At 38.8% G+C, this 22,810-nt stretch overlaps 2 protein-coding genes across 4 annotated transcripts in view; both read left to right on the top strand.

The window, feature by feature from the left end:
* Positions 1-14,499, top strand: part of grk5l (G protein-coupled receptor kinase 5 like) — a 61,673-nt gene extending 47,174 nt beyond the window's left edge. The window contains exons 8-16 of one of the 3 annotated variants that reach the window (XM_082187751.1): positions 4,417-4,557; positions 4,822-5,012; positions 5,119-5,156; positions 5,501-5,590; positions 6,031-6,239; positions 7,948-8,085; positions 8,932-9,069; positions 9,453-9,584; positions 11,133-14,499. In XM_082187751.1, coding sequence (XP_082043877.1) covers positions 4,417-4,557; positions 4,822-5,012; positions 5,119-5,156; positions 5,501-5,590; positions 6,031-6,239; positions 7,948-8,085; positions 8,932-9,069; positions 9,453-9,584; positions 11,133-11,216 — 1,161 coding nt within the window. In that variant the 3' untranslated portion in view covers positions 11,217-14,499. Of the gene's footprint in view, positions 1-4,416; positions 4,558-4,821; positions 5,013-5,118; positions 5,157-5,500; positions 5,591-6,030; positions 6,240-7,947; positions 8,086-8,931; positions 9,070-9,452; positions 9,653-11,132 lie in introns of all 3 variants that reach the window. The other 2 variants (XM_082187753.1, XM_082187752.1) reach the window with 2 other exon arrangements.
* Positions 14,500-14,915: 416 nt separating this feature from the next.
* On the top strand, positions 14,916-19,649 carry star (steroidogenic acute regulatory protein). The gene is made up of 7 exons (XM_082187795.1): positions 14,916-16,017; positions 16,130-16,237; positions 17,545-17,672; positions 17,903-18,061; positions 18,231-18,415; positions 18,510-18,603; positions 19,001-19,649. The coding sequence occupies exons 1-7, from the start codon at positions 15,951-15,953 to the stop codon at positions 19,118-19,120; spliced, it is 861 nt and encodes a 286-aa protein (XP_082043921.1). The 5' UTR covers positions 14,916-15,950; the 3' UTR covers positions 19,121-19,649.
* The last annotated feature ends 3,161 nt before the right edge of the window (positions 19,650-22,810 follow it).

The following is a 22,810-nucleotide window of genomic DNA, read 5'->3' as shown; positions in this document are numbered from 1 at the left end:
GCTGTCAGCCAATCACTATTCAGGGGAACATACTCACCCGAAATGCCACCAGGAAGGCCTGAGCTGGTGTCACTTACATTGGACATTTCAGTCTGGCCAACTTCCTGTCTGTCCGAAGACAGAGCCTCTGGACACTTGCCTCTAGATAAAGCATCCAGACCCTGAACCACTCGGCCCGGATCTCAGAGATGGGATATCCAGGAGAGCATGACTCAGAATAGCGCTTACAACCCTTGCCAGCGAGGGGAGTTTCTCTGCTCGATCCACAGATCTATCCAGCGCTTGTGTTTCAAAGCACTGAGGAGGCCTGAAAAGGCCTAAGGACTGATCTAACTGGGAGGCCTCACGAGAGGCCTACGACCGTCTGACCAGACTCAGGTGGCCGAGTACTCATAATGACCCTCAGTGAGGGGAGCACATGGCCTGCCTGGTAGGCAAACCAGGCTGTAGGCTAAAAAAGAGATTCCGAGAGAGAGTACCAGTAGCAGAAAGTGAACAACTGGTTACTATGAACCCCGATTCCAGATGTCAGTCCCAGAGTGGCCTACTAAGGCCAGCTGCCCAGTCCTGGGGCTCAGTTTCGGAGCGGACTGTTAAGGCCGGCTGCCCGAAAGTTTTCTTATGTAAGAAACTGACTGCCTTGGACCAGTAAGGTTGGCGACTGCTTCATGGTAAATTGATAAAGCAAACCGCCTGATAGTGGTCTTACTAGCTGGCAAAAACTACCCACGCTGTTGGGGGTTTGCCTTCTGGGAGGCCTAAACGGCCAACCATACAGTGGCAAATCTTATTTGGCTGATCATGATCGGGGCTCGCCTCCAGAGAGGCCCACTGAAGCCAATTGTCTGATTGGCCAGTGAATTTAACAGCCAAGCACCCTATCTTCTGTCTGTGTACCCCGTCACTCGAAAACTCATGAGATGCCTACTCGGCCTGAGGCACGCCAGTGCTGTCAGCCAACTACCCATACTGCTGGTGATTTGCTTTCAGGGAGGCCTGGTAGGGGCCTTCTAGCTCATAGCAAGTCTATTCTGCTACGAACACAACACCGTTGGGAACCATACTACACCAACTCAAATATTGGGGCCACCCACAGGAGGCCTCTTGAGGCTGGCTACCTGGTCGCAGCTTTAATGTATGTCCCACAGCGTTGGGACTCTCTTCCGAGGAGGCCTGTTAAGGCCTACTACCCGTCAGTAAGTCTACTGCCCGAACTACTAAGGCCAACCACTTGAGGCAAGCTGGCCTAAAGAGCCCTTTTTGGGGGCTGCCCATCAAGGAGGCCTAGTGAGGCTGACTACTTGACAGTGCAGCCTTCGTTGGCAGATAAGCTGTTTACACAGCGCCAACAGTATCCTGGTACCAAACCACATTGCCCATGGCAGTGTACTCAGAAAAAAACGCAACACCCTTTAAGCAAGGGGAGTACAACATACGCCACCCTGCCTCAATGGACTTGCTTGCAAACCATCCACCTTCAACCCATCGCTTGAGCAGTGGCTCAGCAAGCTGAGTGGAGCCTACTCTGGAGGCCCAAGTCCATATGCTAGCTCTGCATGGCGGGGCAAACCAAAAACAATCTCTCCACAGAGCGAAAGATGGCCTAATCCTGCCCCAAAAGACCCATTGTACTGGGGGAGGCCTTATTGGAGGCCTAACCCTAGGTCTTTATCAATCATGCCTCTACACCAACCTGCATTACTCTTCTCACCCCCGAATGCAGAGAAGGGGGCGGATCTTGGCCAAACAACTCCCTATTGGGTGGAGGCTGTAATCTAGGGATGCTTAAACAGCCTAAACTCACATAGTGAAAGGCCAGAGGCAGAAATGCTTCAGCAGACCGCCTCCACTATCCCTAGTGAGGTCCAGCCTATAAGCATATATCTACCTGAGGCTCGGAGGAGCAACAGCCTCAAGGGAAAGATTTATCCTATGAGAGGCTACAAAAACCGCTAAGCCTGTATGAAAAACCCAAACAGAGCTCCAGGGAGCGATGTACTCAGGAAAATGTCAGACAGCCCCGTGGGCCGGAAGCTCTGTCTCTAGAAAGAAATCGATATACTCTCTAATAATTATTTGTATTATTATTTAAGAGAGGAGACGAACTACTCCACCCTGCGGTGGCTAATAGCCTGAGTGCTAAAACAGATGTATTTAGACAATAAACCAAGTGGCAGGATTCAACGTTTCCACTCTTTTTTAAAATGACGTTCTGCCACTTAGTGTTCCGCTAACATTCCAGTAGAAATGAGCGGCGGCCTCAAAATGCTCTCCTAATGAGATGAAGCCTAGCTGTTAACAATAGTGTACATCTAGAATGAGCGGTGGCACACCCCGTTATTTCACAAAAAGGGAAGACCATCACATACTCACACATGAAGCCCATATAACTGGTGCTTCTCTCTATCGTTCTAGCCACTTAACAGGGGGACTTCAGGGCCCTAATAATACCATAATTTACCTTATACCAGTGACATGACCCCATAACTCTACACAGGGAACGATGGTCTGTACACCTGTAGCGTGCGAAGTGCAGACTCACCACACAGTTCTCTATGAACCTGGGGTCTACCACCATTACATGCCTGAAAGAGGCACTCTCACTAACCAAGCCAAGGCGGGCCATCAGAATATCGTATTCCGCTCATCATGGGCCCGGCCTCAGGCCTGATGTAAGAAATAATTACGCCCTCAAGGGAGGTGATCCATCTCCGACACTGTGTGTGTTTGTTCTGGATCACCTCCCTCAGATACCTCTTCTTGCGGGAGTCCCGCCTCTTCTGCGACCTACTCTTCCATGGAGGGGGCGCACGAGAAGTGACGCTGGCTCTCTGGCCCTGTCTACAGTCCTCTGACCATGATGGGCCAGGCCCTCCCGCTTGTCTGGGCATGGAAGTGAATCTCAGCGGTATGCAGGTCCTAAATGCAGCTTAGCGCGCCTTCGCCTCTCTGAACTTTCCAACCACCGCCTCCACGGAGGTGCCAAAAGTTTGGAGGGCGAAACCGGTGAATCAAGGAGAAAGCCCTTCTCTTTCTTCCTGATATCGGCCAGGTTCAACCACAGATGTCTCTCCATGGGCCATCATCGCCGCCATCGACCAGCCAATCGTGGCAGCAGTTTGCTTAGTGGCCTGGAGAGCAAGATCCGTGGTGCGACGCAGCTCAGCAACCGCCTCAGGAGATATCCTTGCCCCCTGTTTGAGATCCCCCTGCAGATCGGCCTGGTACGTCTGCAACACCGCCATGGTATGTAGGGCAGCACCGGCCTGACCCGTGTATGCTCTGCCATTCAAACGCGATGTTGCTTTTAAAGGTTTGGATGGCAGGTTTGTCGATGCCCGCTCAGACGCGAGATAGTTCGCAAATGTCTCGTCAATGGGCGGCATTGACACATACCTATGTTCTCCTATCTTCTCAACATCAGCGAAACTAGCCCGCTGATGTCGGAGGATATGGGCAGAATATGGGTTCTTCCATGCCCTCTCGATCTCAGTATGAAGATCAGGAAGGAATGGAAGGCTCACCTGAGCTGGTGGTTTATGGCCGGGGAGAAACCGATCGTCAAGCCTACCGTGAGCGATCTCTCCCCTAACGCGATCCATAACATCCACCAGTTCAGCATACAACGGGCAGAGTGGCTGAGAGGGTTAGAGTGATTGTCATCAGCCATCTCCTGCTTAATTAGAAGAGCACCCGCTGCTGGACTAAGAGGAGGAGAGAAATCCTCCACCTGCAGCTCACCCTCGTCAGCTGCCGAATCGTCTGAGAGGGTTATCCCCCTCTCAAGACAAATGGCGAGCTCCATTTGGGAACCCCATGATGCGCGTTGCCGCTCTGCCTCAGCACGAGCGGGACCAGGACCACAAGGTCCAGACGCTGAACCCTCTTCACTCGAGAAGAGGGTTGCACGTTAATGAAGTCAACAGCTGTCGCCGGTCAATGTGATTGCTGTGATTTGATAGTGATTTCAGACACCTGTCACGCTTGAGGCGTTCCCCAATGCGTTAATCCACGTAGTGCGAGTTCCCTTTCGAAAGGGAACAATTTATTAAGTCACTTTCAAGTTAAGATGCTGTCTTGTAATGGTGCAGTGACGTTTAACGTTGCTCTGCAAAATTTCACGAGCAAAATCCAGTCATTTCAATAGGAATCTGTGTGAGCAGAAGTTTCTTGTGAAGGTGAATAAGTTATCTATACACAGATATCACTCGTGTTCAAATTGGTCACACTGTGCACACTATTGACAGTGGACAACTCACAATTTTCTTGCCTGCCAAACCTTGTGACCCAACCTTAAGGCAAAATGTAACTTCTTGTGTGTGTGTGTGTGTGTGTGTGTGTGTGTGTGTATATGTATATATATATATGTGTGTATCTATGTATATGTGGTGATAATATATGTACATCCCTGCCCAGGTGTGTGCGTGCCAGGTGAGAGCCACAGGTAAAATGTATGCTTGTAAAAAGCTTGAGAAGAAAAGGATAAAGAAAAGAAAGGGGGAGGCCATGGCTCTAAATGAGAAACAGATTCTGGAGAAGGTCAACAGCAGGTTTGTGGTAAGTGGATTCATTCATTTATTCTGTTCTTTCATCTCTTTTCCTCTCTTTACTCTGGTCATGTTTACACCTGGTTTAAACATCCATCTTGGGTGATCCAGTCACAAGTGGCCAGGCAGTAAAGCCTCAAATCTTTATTCCTCAGTACATTTCTGTCTCTGTCCAATATTTTGTCCAATAAAGGCTTGCAACAGCTTGTATACTTTTAAAAGGAGGAAAGAATGTATTTTTGAGAATCGGCATCCTCTTTTCTCTGACTCTCAGGTTAGTTTAGCGTACGCGTATGAGACCAAAGATGCCCTGTGTCTGGTGCTGACCATAATGAACGGTGGTGATCTGAAATTTCACATCTATAACATGGGAACCCCGGGCTTCGAGAAGGAGCGCGTGCAGTTCTATGGGGCCGAGATCTGCTGTGGTCTAGAACACCTGCACAGAGAGTCTATCGTCTACAGGTGGGCAGGAACCAACGTGTGACCATCCTCAAATGCACCCATCCTCATAAAATAATAATGAAATTCTATGGTTGAGACATTTTTATCTTGCTTTCTTTCATTCTAGGGATTTAAAACCAGAGAATATACTTTTAGATGATAATGGTAAGTCAAGAAGATCAGTTTTTCATTCAAATGAGCTAAATATGACATTGCATATGAGTATGCATACAAAAATGTGTAGCATTTGTAACAGGTTTATTTAAATATTTATTTATTTTATTTATTTTGAGGACTAAGTTTGCCATAATAATACATCTTTAATTAAAACCCCCAATGTCAAAATATATAAATAAATATATATATATATAAATATAAAGCATATATAAATAAATTGAATATTCAGTCAGTGAAAGTGTAATAAATTGTTAAATGGGACAATAAATACATTTTACATTAACTTGTTTTGTTCTGGTTTGTTTGCTACTACTCCCTCTCTATCCCTACAGGTCATATCCGGATCTCAGACCTGGGACTGGCCATTAAAGTGCCTGATGGAGAACAGATCCGTGGTCGAGTGGGGACTGTGGGCTACATGGGTAATGATCTTTTTACCTGTATTGATTTAAGCAAAATAGCATTTTGCACGGCATTTATAAATAAATCATAACTTTTTTTTATAATATATTTATTTTTTATTTTTTTATTAACGAGTATTAAATGTATTGACTTACAGTACCATTTAAATAATAATTTTTTTTTTTTTTTTTTTACTTATTTATGGTAAGGATGCATTAAATTGGATTTAATATTGTAATACAATTTCACAATATTACTGTTTTTACTGTGAACTTAAGAGATTTCTTTCAAAAACATTTTTGAGTGCTAGTGTAAATACCAACTATAATCAAATGGCTGAAAAATATCAGGTTTTGTTTTTAGCTGCACCACTCAGTCCTACTAGATATCCATTCATGGCAATATTAAGCATTGAAATGTTATTTATTGATTGATGAACTGAATATCATTTGATGGACAGCTCCAGAGGTGATCAATAATGAGCGCTATAGTATGAGTCCAGACTGGTGGGGGTTGGGTTGCCTGATCTACGAGATGACAGCTGGCCGATCGCCTTTCCGTGCTCGCAAAGAGCGAGTGAAGAGGGAAGAAGTGGAGAAGAGGGTGCAGGAGGAGGAAGAGGAGTACAGCGACAAGTTTTCAGAAGACACCAAAGCCATCTGCAGGATGGTGAGGCCACACATATACATACACACACAAAGAATGAAGTTTCTATGCTGGTCAAAATCCAAGATGACACAGTCGAGTACAACTAAGAGCTTGTATCCGAAGCTACATTATCTCTTCAGTCAAACACGCCATAGAAGCTGATTAAGAGTCCATTGATTGAGCGCACAAAACTGGTCAAATCGAGTCCATTCTGTACTTTTGGCTCATTTTTCTGGCTGCTATTGCATGTTTTCGGCTGGGGAAGAAGCTGATAATGAGCTCTCTGAGAACAGCTCAGTTCAGTATTGTTTAATACGCTAAATGTATTGTAAAGAACCTCATCTGTCTTTTATTAGAGCTGTGTCATGCGACTGGCTTTCTGTTAATCTTAAAGGGACAGTTCACCCAAAAAACTAAAATGTAATTTACTCATCCTTGCGTTGCTTTAAACCAGATTTTACAAAATATATTTTTAGGGATTTGAAAGTTAGCAAGTACCCTTAAGATGTTTATATATATTATACATTCACCAAATTTGATAAAATTACTTTTATTTGGCTCTATAAGACTTATGTCCAGAGAATATTTTAACAATTTGCCTAATTTTTCGTACAATATTTTTACAGTATCACACTTATCATACTCGTATAATTTAAATGTTTTTGGTTGTTTTTTTACATGAAAGTATACACTACACTACAATTCATACTGTATACTTTTATTCAGCAAGGATGCATTCATTTTAGCAAAAGTGACAGTAAAGACATTTTTAATGTTAAAATGATTTCTATTTCAAATAAATGCTGTTCTTCTGAACTTTCTATTCATCAAAGGATCCTGGAAAAAAGTTTCACAGTTTCCACAAAGACATTAAGCAGCACAACTGTTTTCAACATTAATAATAATAAGAAATGTTTCTTAAGCATCAAATCACCATATTAAAATAATATTGGAGGATCATGTGACACTAAAGACTGGAGTAATGATGGCGAAAATCACAGGAATAAATTACATTTTAAAGTATATTAAAATAGAAAATATATATTTTATATTGCAATATTATTTCACATTATTGCTGTTTTTACTATCAAATAAATGCAGCCTTGGTGAGCAAAAGAATCTTCTTTCAAAAACATGTAAAAAATCGTACAGACCTAACATTTTGAACGGTAGTGTAGCTGCTTTTAAAAGGACATCCCTCAAAAATGGATCATTATATTTGGGAGTCCTTGGCAAAAAAAGCTTGAAATCTTCTGTTAACTGACTGTGACCCAACTAAAGTTTTTTGAAGAAGCTAAGGCCCTCATCTGATTTGAGACTTTTGGTCTTCATGCAAAACATACTTACATTACTTAATAATAGCTAGTGAATCGAATGGAGTACTTGTTTTGTTGGAGAAGGACATGAAGATAAGTGAATGATTACACTTTTCAATTTTAATTTGAAATTCTATGTTGCGTGCGTCATGCAAATGGCCTCCACATCTTAGCTCACAAAGTTCCCAGCCTAACTCGTTCCTGTGTGTGGTTTTGTGATGTCTGGTTTGTGATTGCTGACCCTAGTTTTAGGATGTTTGCCCCATTTAAATGTCTTAATTTGGCACACAATCTCTTTTTCCTAGTGTTTCGAAGCCATTGACCAGCTTGGCCTCTTACATTCCACTCTTGAAGAATGTACAAACCTGTGTTCCTAATGTCTGTCTGGCTGCTCTCCTCTCCTTGTCCCACAGCTGTTAGCCAAAGATCCCAAGCAGAGGCTCGGCTGCCAGGCGGATGAAGGTACTGGAGTCAAAGCCCACCCGTTCTTTAAGAACATCAACTTCAAGAGGCTGGAGGCCGGCATTCTGGAACCTTCCTTTGTGCCTGATGTGAGTTCCTGTTCTCATGTAGTTGATGTTAACACTGTAAAGCCTGACAAATGAAATAATAGTCAAAACTTTGACATTTTTATTTAGATAAAGTTGGCTTACCTTTTTCTTTTTTTTTTTTTTTTGAGTATCACATTTGATACATCAGTCTTTAATGGCTCATATAGTAGAATATAGGAGGGTATGGAGCTCATTCTCAAGGAGGTAAAAACACCTCAGTTTTATTCAGAAGCTCAGACTGTAAAATGAAATTCTGATAGCTTGTGATGTAAATCAGTGAGATTATTGTAGACTACTATAAAATGCATATATCAGTTGTCACTCTGTATCGCTCAATAATATGTCTTAGTATGGTGGTATTAAAATGCCTTGTTTTATGATTAAAGCTCTGTAGTTGTTTAGGGCAAAACATATGATGCAATGCAATATAATGATGTTCAACATGAGATGTTCAAATAAACCTTCCTCAAAATCCTGATGTATCATATTTGATGCATTTTAACATGATTTTTCTAAACAATGATGCATCTATAATAAAGTAAACCAATCAAATGTTCTCCTTGAAACATTACCAACACTATTAAAGTTATTCTTACGTTTACATTTAAAAATCAGTAAAGATTTCACAGCAGAAAGGCACGTGAACCACAACTTGAAGGGGGAGGTGTTTTTACAATTATTCTACAAGGCCTTTTACGTACAAAAAAGTATAAACTATCAATCAGATAATAGGTTTTTAAAGAAGGTTAATGTTGAACATTTCAAGGTTTGGGAAATTTGCATAGGGTTGAATTCTCTTATTACTCTGTTTTTCACTTTTGTTTCTCTTTTTTGCTTATTTCATAGCCCAGGGCGGTCTACTGTAAAGATGTTCTGGACATTGAGCAGTTCTCCACCGTTAAGGGTGTCAACCTGGACCAAACAGACAATGATTTCTACTCCAAGTTTGCCACTGGCAGCGTCTCCATCCCATGGCAAAATGAGGTATAAAGCTGTGCTAAAATCTTCTGCCAACGTAATGCCATATGGCAAAAAATAAAATAAAATCAGATAACACGATAATGAATCATTCAACCTGGCATCATCTTTAATATTCCATTTGGCACAGTAATGAACAAGAAAAAAATTCAAAGGTTGCTGACCCCTATGTGTATAGCAGGTGTTAATAGTGTATAGCTGTTAATAATGTATATAAGCATGACTGGAAGGCTGTATTGACCAATCAGCATCCAGAACTATAATTGTCCTTTCTGTAAGGATGTTAGAAAATAAGGATGATTTGACCTTCTTATCATCATTTCTCTCTTTTTGTTTATCTGTATCTGTCTGTCTGTCTCTTGCTATTTTGTCTGCTTTCTGTCCTGCAGATGATTGAGACAGAGTGCTTCAGCGACCTTAATGTATTCGGGCCTCAGGGGACACGGCCCCCTGACCTGGATTGGAACCAGCCTCCTGAGCCTCCTCGGCGCAGCCTGCTGGACAGGATCTTTAGGAGACATGTGAGGATCCCCTCCACCTCCAACACAGAGGAACACCCCAGAGAACACAATAGTTAACTACAGACCAGGTCAAACACCCCATCAGGACACCACACGCTCACACATGTAGAGCAGAACAGCAAGGATCAGACTGAAGCATTGTACCCAGGGGCCAAAAATAACTTTGCCACATTAATTTAGAAAATGTTCAGTCTCTAAACAGGAATTCACATGATCAGTTTCACAAATTTACTTATTTGATTAATAACCTAGAAAGAGTGAAGTTTTATTTTATTTTATGTTTCTTTTAAAATGTTTCTTTGTGGTATTATTTTTTCAAAATCCTAAAAGTTTCTTTTTATTTCCAAGTTTAAATTTAATTTTTGATTCTTATATTTTCAGTTATTTTTCAAATTTCACTTTATTTCATACTGGCCATAAAGCTGTATTTCTCACACACACATATATAGACAATATTTAATGAGACAATATCAACATCGTAATATTTAGCTGTTAAACTGCTAACATTAACACCTCATAATTTTGTTCTTCATATTTTTATTTTGTTGTTTTACTGTGAGAAATAAACTACGAGCACTACACAGAAAGTTTGGGATCATAAAGTGTTTGATTATTTTTGAATTGTCTCTCTTTGCATTCTGCATATTTTATTACAATTCAAAGGAACAGTGTTCCATTTTAACAATTTAAATTGTCATTTATTCCTGTAATGGCAAAGCTGAATTACTCCAGACTTCTTTTGTTACATTATAAATGTCTTTACTGTCACTTTTGATCAATTTAATGTGTCCTTTCTGAATGGAAGTATTAATTTCTTTAAAAATTGCTGACCCCAAACTTTTGAATGGTAGTGTAAGTGTTTTGTAAATAAACTACAAAATAACTAGGCGTCGTAGATAACTAATTACCTTTTATGGAAAGCAATGCATTAAGTTACTTTTGTATTGTATTTTCTTGCCCAAGATGCAAGTGATTCTCAAAACGACAGTTACACATGCAGAGATCTATGTTGTGAGGCAATACCCACATTCTGATATTTTGCCTACAAATAAACAAGCACAACTGAACTAAAGCACACTCATTTATTTTCATTCAGCACCCATTTCTGGAGAAAAATGGAAAAGAAAGAGTTTTTCAATTGATTTAGGAAAAAATAACTACACTGTAAAAAATTATCATTGGTTTAACTTAAAAAGTAAGTTACCTGGTTGCCTTAAAATTTTTAGTTCATTGAAATTGAAAAATTTAGTTAAAACAACAAAGAGATTGGTTTAATAAATAGAAACTCAAAATATTGTTATCTGAACCACATTAATTATCTAAGTTGATTTGACAAAAGTTGTGATAACAAAATCATGGCAAAATCAATCAAATCATAACAACAAATGAATTTTTTTTTTTTTACAGTGTGGTAATGTACATTACCCCCCCAACACTGCTGGCGAGTGTTAATTTTGGACCCTGATTGTACATGTCTATATGTGAGAGAGAATTTATAAATCACAACTAACATGAATTATTGTTCTGTCATTTTCTCTCATCCTTCAGCATCCAGAGGTGACCATCGCTCAAAGCCGGGTCTCGTCTTCCAGTGTCAACTCTGTTGACTCCATGTCACACTCTGCCCCCTAGTGGACAGATCGCTGCGGGACTGCAGGGGACAAAAGCGAGTGAGCGATAAAGAGAGGAAAGAATAAGAGTGTGGAACTCCTCCTGCCCTTTAAAGACCAGTCGACAGAGCGTGGAAGAGTCCATTTTCCTTGCCTTGGCCCACACTATCCATCCACGGCCCCCGCCAGGAGTCAAAATAAAACTCCTGTTTAAAGACCTTTATTTATCCGTTTTGTGACAGAAAGGAGAACATTTATTCCTTCACCTCACGCTCCCTCAGGATTGCTGGAACATTAAAGAGCCACTGACAATGACAGAATATTAACTCATATTATTCAGGGGATTTTATTGACAAAGAGAGGCCTCCACAGGGAATGGGAAGGGGGCTTTTTAATTTTTCTTTTGCAAAGGAAATCTAATATAGTGAACTTAAGAGACTTACGCACACACTCACAAACACACGCACACTCTCGTTTCCTCCTCCATCCCTCTCGTTCTGCCTACCCACCCCTTATATCTTTCCATCTACATGTAACACCTCCAACCTCAACCCTCTCAGGCCAAAGATAGAGCTTATTACAGGAAGACACGTATTTGAGTAACGTTGCCATGTTTCGCTGCAGAGAGTGACGAAAGGCCTAAAAGCACAAGGAAATAGGAGCTCATTGAAGCTGTATATTCTTTCCTTCCCGTGTCATCTGCAAATTTTGTGATATCACTGAAAAACAAACTCAATTTGGCAGCTTCCGCCTATTCCAGTCCACTCTATAATCTCATCTGCTCCATTTGCCGGACACTACATGGTCTGCAAACATAAGCTAAAAGTATCAGTTCCTTTGTGCATAAAGACCATTGACTGTAGTGAAAGGCGGAGCCATCTCAGTGGGCGTGGTCTTTGGGTAGGTAGCCAATCACAGCACAACAAATCAGTCAGGGAGTTCTTCTCATTTCATCGCATTATTCATAAGTGGCTCATTTACCCGATTTGCAGAAAATAGAGGATAATACTTCAGCTTTTCCGAGGCAGTTTGGCATTGAATCAGAGGATATTGCTGGACTCATCAATCTGAGCTACTGTGAGATTTTGCTGATGTGAAAAACGTAAAAAATTTGTATCACGGCAGCTCCAAGAGGAGATAGAATTGACCGTCTAATAATACATCTACACAGTGGAGCATTTTCACTTTTTAGGACAACAAAACAGCTTTTCCCCCAGATTCGGTGTGTAAATATGCCTTCATTTAATCACATTTCAACCACTAATAGACTGAAACTTGCACCACTTCACTTCAGCCTTTATGCACACACACACACACACACACAATACAGGAAGTTTCATACCTCAGCAGCTGTTTTCTCATGTTTATGCAGTTTCCTATCAGATGCCAACTGGTAGAAAGACATTTCATTCATCTTCCCCAACTGTAAATGTACTCATTTAAAGTGTCCAGGATTTCAGTTGTATAGACATCATGGGAATCCAGAACACACAGCCCTAAAAATACATTTATATCCCGTGCATAGTGAATACATGATCGTTTTGGAGTGTTCAAATGTTTCTTTAATTTTTTAAAATAATTTACAAGTAACCAAACGGAGCGACTCAAGAAAGAATAGAATATGAATCTCAACCTCATAATCTTGCATTTACAATACCATTCCAAGTTTTTTTTTTATGCCTCAAAGTTCAATAGAGAATCTCAAGACAAATCAAGTGTATTAAAATGATGACTTGAAGCTGTTTCACGAGTACGTATGCTAAGTGCCATATAATTTCCAATCATTAAACTGATGTGTGTTTACCAAATTATGCATCAGTTATGCCATTAATTTACAGTGCTAGAAATTCCCTCTGAAGGGTTTAAAGCGAAAGAGTGTATACTTAATGTTGGTTCTAACATTTCAAACTTCTCATCTGAAGTGTGTGTAATAACTGGTTATTGCACTGTATTATGACATGTTACATAAATTGCACTGCACACTGCATGGTCAATCAACTATTCATCGAGCGGGACCAATGTGTCTGTTAGAAGGTTAATGGTTTAGGGGTCGGATCTCTGTGTATACTAGTGCCATGCTGTTGTTCTCTGTGGTGAGACTTTATACGCCACATACTTGTGATGATTCATGGTCACTTTCAGATGAAATTTAGAAAAGATTCATGTTAATGCATATCTCCTATTTAAAAAAATGTGTGGCCAATCTTGACAGTTTGTTAGGAAGTACTTTATTTACCATTACAGGGAATATTCTTCACTTTTGCCACTTTGTTGCGTATCCAAATTGGGGAATCTTCTAATCACAGTAGGTTAATTGCGATAAAACTTGATTAACTTGATGCTCTGGAATCTGAGATTCGTGTTACTGATTTTACAGTGAATTTGAAGCAGAATTTCCCCCGAAGTATGCATTGATAAACTGCATATTATTTTTGTAATAGTTCATGAAGTGTTTCTAGCACTCTATATCATGATTAGGGTCTGATCTAAACTCATATTTAATGCTATATTGGCAAGTAAATGTTGATTTGGTCTATGGAAACACAAAGGAAAGGTTTGCCACTTTTTTTTTTTCTTTTTTCTTCATTTAACAAAAGGGTTGTAAATTGAAGGCCTGGTGATTTAAACTTCAAACTTATTGGTTTATAATTCAACAGTATCCTCTGAACTAATTTAACAGCTGTGAAGTTTAGAAAAATGAACTTTTCCCAGACTAAGAGTTAATGCTTTGCTTATGTATACTTCCTGTATGTCCTCCATACGTACAACAATGTGATGAATGAACTGGTGGTGACATATGTAATTGCTGCATAAAAGGGAACTTTGCCTTTAAAACAATGACCAAACTAGGGAACTGAAGTGATATTTATTTGGCAAGTGAAAACTGAAATTAGAGAAGATGAGGTTTTGAGGACATGGCTTCTTTTGGATTAATTTTTTGTATAGGTCATTCTGAAGATAGAAAACCCCAATGAAGTGCCTCCTTTTTAGTAGTCTAGTCCAGGTTAGTGCTCATGATACGGTTTGCACTTTGTCTGTCACTTCAGTCATTCACACAATGTAAACATGCACACGCACAAACACACATACACACACACACAGTTTTAAAGAGAGGTGTTGTACTACGCTGACTGCATGTGAAGCCAAACCTGACAGAGTCCTTCTGAATAAAACCTGTGCTGGCCTGAACATAACTGTGTAGTTCTTTTAGAAATGTGAATGTTTGTATTATGATAACGTACGTGATTATCGTGAGCGATAAATAAACGTAAAACTTTGAATAATAAATGGCAAGGAAAACTGAATTATTTTTGTTTAAATGGTTTTACTTTTTTTTTTAAAGACTGTCAATTTAACCTTTTAGATTAATGAGATTATAGACAAATTACATTTAATGATTATAATTAATTAATATAAATATTGATAAAATATAAGTAATTTAAAAAAAGGGTTACACTTTATTTTAAGATGTCATTGTTACAATGTAATTATACATTTAAGTACTGAGTAATATTAACTACAGTACATGTACTTACTATAGGGGTAGGGTAGGATTAGGATTTGGTTGAGGGTTAGTTGCATGTTATTATGCATAATTTACTATAATTACTATGATAAGTACATGTAACATGGACACTAAAATAAAGTGTTACGAAAAAAAGTCATATCATGTAATTAATTCAATTAAAGTTTGTAATCCATTGACAGCTATGGTTTGCACCTGTTCCAGCATCATTTCAACAGTCCATGGCTGTTCCACACCTCCTGATTAGAAGTTTGTCTGATAAAGGTTAAGGCTTAAAGTATAAATTACTCTGAGGGACACAAGGTTGTGGGTTAAGGTGCTTTCACTCATATAGACACTTTTACCCCACAAGATATTGCTTCAATGTTCTTGAACAAGTTGATTTTACGTCAAACTGAAAACCACAAGTCATTAAACAAATATTTTCATAGAACTAGGAAAGTTTCCATTGCCGTTGAGTCCAAGGCTGCCAGATCGGCCTTTTATTGTTGTCAGTGATTGAGAATTGATTCGTTGCAGCTTTGATATGGGTTTGTGTAGCACAGCGTGTAATAAGATGTAACCTGGATTTGCAGAATACACCCCAGCTTACATCTCTATTATTGAAAGCTATAATTAGTCACATTAAAAGCACACACAAGTTGTCACCCAGGTTTAACTGTGGAAAAGCCACTAATTAGGCCTACCTTCTTTTTTGGGGGGGATGCCACCAAGTGATGATGTCATTTTATTTGACCCCCTGGAGATAGGATGATGATGATTTTGAACATTTTTGGCTGATGATTTGTCATTATAAACTTGACCTCCTGAACTAATGCTGTAATGGAAGCAGGACTCGGGAGAGCAAGTCGTGTGAAATTTTGAGAGTTTCCGGCTTATCATATGCTAAAATATATCTGTAGATAGGTTTGTTGTGACTTGAAAAAGACAACATAAGTGTACAAACCAATGTTCTGTGTGGGTAGTCTTCAGGCACTGGCCGTTATCTGTAACAACGTGTTTATAGTGGTAACAGATAGGCCGTCGTGTTCAATGCACATCCTTGACACACAGGGTCACCCCCGTGCTTTGAGTGATGGTGCTGTTTTATCTGCGAGGTGACGAGAACGCGGCCTTGTCTGACGGGGCTATAAAGAGACCGAAGCAGGCAGCTGTTCCTCAGATTTCACTTCTAACTCACCGTGCCCACATTTCAAGTGTAGTCATTCATTCATCGGTTAAGGAAATTTTATGATGTTGCCTGCAACGGTCAAACTGTGTGCTGGCATTTCCTACAGGCATGTGAGAAACATGACAGGTAAGAAGCTGTTTCATGTATCCAGGTTTTCTGAAATATTTTTATAATATGCTAGTATTTATTCGAGTTTATATATATATTTTTATTTTCTGTCTTTTTCTTTCACAATCAGGTTTGAGGAGGAATGCGATGATTGCAATTCATCATGAGCTGAAAAAGCTTTCTGGACCTGGACCTGGTGCTTGGATTAACCACGTCCGAAGAAGGAGCTCACTTCTCAGTAAGATAACTTCCTCACAACTTCCAAAATTTATATTACAGAAATATGGATGCTGTAGACTCCAATAGCTAATAATATTAGCCAACTAAATTCTTAAAATGATTTACTCAGTTATTGTCCTGTTTAACTGTCTGTTCACTATACTATAATTTAAGCAATATTACAGGAGCAGTGTGCTATTGTTTTGAATATTAGTGAGTGTGATATTTCTTTTGTAGAAAAGATATATAAATAAAAAGTTATTGGTGAATAACTTTCAATTTAGACAGCATTTTCAACTATTTGTCTATTTTTGCTTCAATCACTAAAATAATGGTATCGTTTTAAATGAATCAGCATTTTGATTGTGTGAATGATTCAATTACTTACTCATAAAGACAATCACTTGTTTTGTTCTTGAACAAACGAGTGTATTTCAATTAATTGGTTTAGTGAATATAAAGACATAAAGACAGCATCTGAAATCGCATACTTCCCTATATAGTACAGTAGGTGAAAAAAATTGTACCCGGATGACCTAATACTTCTGGCAAGGTTATGAAATGTTTATCTGATGGACACTTTACTATCCCATGAGGCCACACCAGAGTAGATGTGAATTGCAAAGAAGCAACTCAATGGATGTCAAAGGTCACATGACAATGACAACATGATGGATGTACAATACTATGTCTGGATTTCATTCATACTACAACCATTAAGAATGTACTTTTTTTAACGATGAAGTAAGTTCTTTATAAAATGTTGTACCTACTCAGTTGAATTCAAGTCAATTGGGACACTTTTTGCTATTGAGATGACTGGGAAAAAATGTCCCAATTTATTTAAATTCACCCCTATGCGATTTCAGACACAGTTACTCACTTGTTTTGTTCTTGAATGATTCTGTGTTTTTAACGAATAGGTTGAGTGAATGATTAAATGACTCACTCATAACGACACAATAATGAGTCTCTGCATCACAATTTTACGACTTCCCATATAGTAGGCGAAAAACAGTATTTGACAGTATGAGTCATGTGTTCGAATTAGACCTAATACTGCCAACAGGATTCCGAAATGCACAAGTGATGGACTCTTACTATCAGTTAGTCACTTATTTGATTCCTAAATAATTCGGTGTTTTTGAGTGAATGATTCAGTAACGTATAAAGACAGTCACTTATTGCCACCTATGGCATAACAATGTAATTTGCAGAAGGGGTGAATCAAATTCACAGAAATGCACATTTTCTTCTTAAATATAGTGTGTATTTGTTGTTTCTTTACGGAGATGATAATGTTTATGTGTGTGTTTCTTTGCACAGGTAGTCGGATTGCAGAAGAGACGTACAGTGAAGCTGAGCAGTGCTATGTGCAGCAGGGACAGGAAGCTCTGCAGAAGTCTGTCAGCATCCTCAGTGACCAGGACGGCTGGCAAACTGAGATTGAGACTGTAATAATAATAATAAAAATAATCATAATCATAATCATATTTCATCATTCATTCTGATGAGGCCATGTATAGATGCCTTTTATGCATGCACATTTTATTATACAGTTTTATACAGCACTTTGGTGTCCAAGGCCTTTAGCGCTGCAAACATTTTTTATTTATTTTTTTGCTCATATATACTGTAATAATAATAATTAAAACTGTTTTTTATGTGGGTTTTTCTCTCTCAGCTCAATGGAGATAAGGTGATGAGTAAAGTATTACCAGACATTGGGAAGATTTTTAAGTTGGAAGTGATGCTTGAACAGCAAACAGATGACCTTTATGAGGAGCTGGTGAATAACATGGAACAAATGGGGGAGTGGAACCCCAATGTCAAACAAGTCAAGGTGGGTAGAAATAGATCTACTGACTGCCAGATTCCTATGCTGTATGCATTTTAGTCACTGCACTTTTGAAGGACTGCCTATATCTTACTCACAAGCCTCCATCACAACATAATAAAACATACAGCTACTGTTGCTTAGAGATATTCAATACAGTTTTGGTCCCTCTCAGATTCTTCAGAAGATCGGTCAGGATACTATGATCACACATGAGGTTTCAGGTGAAACACCTGGAAATGTGGTTGGCCCACGAGATTTTGTAAGTGTCCGCTGTGCCAAGCGCAGGGGATCTACATGCTTCCTGGCTGGAATGTCCACTCAGCACCCTGGAATGCCTGAGAAGAAAGGATTTGTAAGGTAAGTGAAAATTTTAAACAGTCCCCCCACTCCCCACCCAAAGATAAAAATTCAAACCTCTTGCAATGTATTAAATTCATTCTTATTTTCTAAGGGCTGAGAATGGACCCACCTGTATTGTGATGCGACCAAGTGCAGATGATCCCAATAAGACAAAGTTTACCTGGTTGCTCAGTTTAGACCTTAAGGTAAGTCAGTTGCCCTCTCAGTTAAAAGGTGAAGTGAAGTATGCAATTTCTTGGACGTTAAATAGCCTACTTTCTCTTATTCCAGATTAATATGTATAATAGCATGAGTTTGAGGCGGCACTATCTCTTTCCCAACCAATAGGGGGAGTTTTCAGGAAACTTGTTAGAAAATTTAAGTTATTTTTTCAGTTTTATTTGGTGTCTCTAGTGGCTTTAAAAATGACACAGTTTACCTTTGAAGCAGCTGTGAATTTAAATGATAATTGATAGTTAATGCTTTAAATGGTCTTTAATAAGGAAGATCTACAAAGTAAAGTCACTCTCAATGTAGTATCACACTATGTTTCCAAATAAGCTTAATAAGTGTTCTAATGTATGGGTTGTCCCTGTTCTCCAGGGATGGATCCCGAAAACTGTCATCAACCGGGTACTTTCGCAAACCCAGGTGGATTTCGCAAATCACCTCAGGCACAGAATGGCATCCAGTGGTAGTGTGGAAGCAGCCATTGCCTGCTGATGTCCACACTTATACCCTAAAAACATAGATGTCACAACAAAGGCAGATTCTTTTCAGGGTCAAGCTCCTCCCACCCAAAGCTGTCACACCCATTCCAGCCTACAAATGTGGGCCTAAACATTTCACACAGATACAGAAGTTAAATTGTCCATCAAAGCAATATGCTGCTCTTTGTTCAAGCCACACAATTTAAAATGTTTTCACGTTGCATGCACAGAACTATAATAACTAAAACATTTATGCTGTAGGTTACTGGGTCATTGTAATTGAGGTTTAGTAAGTTTCGATTTCAACCTGGTAAACTCAGCTGACTTCCTCTGTCACCTCCATTTCGTGACTTTAACTTCCTTTTATTCACTCATATACTTCTGCAGAACACCACTGACTATCAATTTATGGGTTTATTAGTTCATGTTTTATCATTGTTTGTGTAAAAAAAGTATTTATTTTAAGTTAATATTATTATTTCATCACCCTGGAAAAGGATGTCTGCTAAACGAATATTTAATAAACCTATTACAACGACAAACTACAATATCAGTCTTTTTTGTTCATGGTTGTATCACAAGAGGAGCAAAAATGATGACTGAAGCTTCATTTTGCAGACTGAGTAAGGAAATACAGGAAATAGCTTCATCAACATACTTTGGCAAGCCACTCTGCCAGTTACATAAACAACATTTTGAGTCAGTTATGCCCATTAGCGTCTCAGCGATGTTCAAGCAAATTGCCCCCGGAAAGGGAATGTGACTCGTATTAAAGCCAGAATATTCAGTCCATAAAAATGTCTTGTCGTCTGGACTGAATTAGCATTAGCTTGCCAAAGCAAGGAGGTGTTTGGTCATTCACATGTGTTTTAGGAACTTCTCGGCTCCTTGAAGGTCTGTTTGAGCCAACATTGCACAAAGCAGGAAATGAGGTCAACACTGATGTCCTGGCCAAAGGCAGGCCACATTTGCCTCTCTAATGTTTTTCATTTTTTCCGATGCAGTTGGCCATTTCTGAGTATATTGAATCAATTTCAAAGCAAAAGTTGTGTAAATGACCTCTCTGCATTCACGGTGTTGGGAGATTTCTGAAAGACACATGTTGAATATGTTGTTTATATGCCTATGTGGTGTTTTTAATATGCTTTGAGACAAACCATGTACAAGTCAACACCATTGCTGAGTATTTTCTCCTTTAAAACTGCAGTGAACCAAAGACAGTCTCAAAAACGGGGTTTGAAATCGCTGGTGTTTCTGACGTCACAAACTACCAACGAGTGGAGTGAGTGGAGGCGGGGCTAATTTGCATATTCATAGAAGCATGTATGCTAAATGAGGCAATGGGTGTAGAGTTACATTCAAGCTATTTTAAGGCATGAAGAAAAATGTTCAAAGAAAAACAAATGCTTAAATATGTAATTTTGGTGATCGAAGATGAGTTTAAAGGGATACAATTATTGACAGGGGGGACTTTAAATTAGTAAGTTATTATTAGTATTCGTTATCCAGGTGTGATCAGAACACTTTTGGTTCCACCAACACCCTTATGATCTTAGACATTGTACATACAAGCTCAGTTTGTTCTTTGTATTTAAATCCATTTTATCTCATTTGCCATTATAATGTAACTGTACAGTAATCAAGAAAAGATGTGTATGCAAATAGGATTCAGAAATTAAACCTTAAAAGGATGAGCAGTTGGAACAGAAAGTGTCGAAATCCAAAACCCAAAATGATTTATGCAAATTTTATTTCCACTTAAAAGTAATTTATAAGTCTGGCTGCATTACACTATGCTGGTACTGATAAATGGGTAGTTGTATGAAAATTTTATTTTTTAATTTTGTTTTAACCAAGTTTGGATGCTCTTCCTTATTTATTACTAATTTCCACATTTAAAGGAATTGTTCACTTTAAAATGAAAATTCTGTCATCATTTACTCACCCTCAAGTTGTTTCAAACCTGTATGAATTTCTTTCTTCTGCTGAACACAATGGAAGATATTTTGAAGAATGTCGGTAACCAAACAGTTGATGGACCCCATTGACTTCCATAGTAGGAAAACAAATACTGGAAGAGCTAATTTGTTCATGTTCTAAATTTGAATATCAAGAGGTTCATTTATAAGGAATGTTTCCTCGGGGGATATCCTATGAAGTAGTTTGGATGATGCACTGGAGAGGGTGCGGTATGCAACAGATTGACAGAACAAAATAAACCTTCTTATATTACTTGCACCATCACACCACACAAATTAAGAACATAATAATAATAAACATTGGCATATATTAACAAATGATTGGGTTGGTGCAACTTTTTTTCTGATCCTCCTCTTTTCTCTCATAGTTTTTCTCATCGACTCTGGCCCTGGAGATCCACTTTCCTACAGAGGTTTCTTCCTACCCTGACCAAACTCACATGCCTGCGCTTTCTGGTATTCCTGACGACCTTGATTAGCTTGTTTAGGTGTGTTTGACTTGTGTTAGAGCTAAGCTCTGCAGGAAAGTGGATCTTGAGGGCCAAAGTGGCTAACCCCTGTTACAGAGCTAGACATGGATCTAATAAACTTGGGTACAACATGTACAGTATGTAGACTGTACGATGATGACACCTATTGAATCGTAGGCTACTATGACACAAGTTGGAATAAAATGTCATCAGCCTGCGCTAGTGCAAGATAAATCGCTCTTTGGCATTTGTGGTTTTTAAGTGCACTGAAAAAAAGAGGAGGAACCAAAAGAGGAGAATGTGGACAAGGTCATGACTAAATGAGGCCAACTTGGCATGCCAATTTTGCTAATGGAGCTTGAGGTAAGTAGTTTTAAGTTTTCGTGTTGATCAATACGCCCTTTCATGGTACGTTTATTAGCTAGATAGTAGACTAGCCAATGAATGAGGAATTATCCATGATTTGTTTTTTGTAAAATATTTTTGTGTCATGATATACATGTTTGCCAAAGGTGTTGTTTATTAACTTAAAATGTTATGTAAGGTATGAAGGTTTACTTGTGATAAGAATGTAGAAAATGGATTGTAAATAGGCACTTGAACATATGACAAATATATGTCCCAGAAATTAAATGACATGCATAGGTGTATTGGAATTGTATGGCACAATTTTTTTTATTTTTTTTTGATGACCTTGATGGAATAAAATGTATAGCTTTTGCCTACAGTTTTGTGTCTGGATCCTTTTTCTGCCTTCATTCCATCTGGTTTGCATCTACTCACTGGATGTTCTGCACTTTTGTATGGACTGATTGAATCTTAGATTGTTGAATCTTAAAAATGTCATAAAACAGCATAATTATACAAGAATCCTTTCAGATTAAGTAGCCGACTGCTGTCTCTTTGAAACAAAACGAAAACAAACAAAGAAAAAAACATAGAGAGAAAAACCCCCAGAGAAAAGCATGGATTTTTTATGTTTTGCCATTCGCATAGTTTTAGGAACTTCTCTGTAACTTGAAGGACTGTTGAGGCGAAAGCATTTAAGCATGAACTATGCTTTTATTTATATTATTATTGTTGTTATTGTGTAAATACAAATATATTCCATATTTAATTTAAAAAAATATTTTTTATTTTATATATTTTTAGATTAAGCACTGCAGTCACGGTTTTTGCTGAAATACTGTAAAAAAAAAAAAAAAGAAAAAAAAAGAAAAAAAAAAGTACTTTACAGCGTGACTTTAGCACTCC

The sequence above is a fragment of the Leuciscus leuciscus genome (genome assembly GCF_965113295.1).
Source record: "Leuciscus leuciscus genome assembly, chromosome: 13".
Classification (NCBI taxonomy): Eukaryota; Metazoa; Chordata; class Actinopteri; order Cypriniformes; family Leuciscidae; genus Leuciscus; species Leuciscus leuciscus.
The sequence above is the reverse complement of the archived record's forward strand: the minus strand, read 5'-3'. Positions and strand labels throughout refer to the sequence as shown.

Bases quoted from the DNA above. Each gene is read 5' to 3' on its own strand.
- star (XM_082187795.1), top strand. From the start codon at position 15,951: ATGATGTTGCCTGCAACGGTCAAACTGTGTGCTGGCATTTCCTACAGG. The intron at 17,673-17,902 runs GTAATAATAATA...TTTCTCTCTCAG, and splicing joins GGCAAACTGAGATTGAGACT to CTCAATGGAGATAAGGTGAT. The intron at 18,416-18,509 runs GTAAGTGAAAAT...TTATTTTCTAAG, and splicing joins GAGAAGAAAGGATTTGTAAG to GGCTGAGAATGGACCCACCT.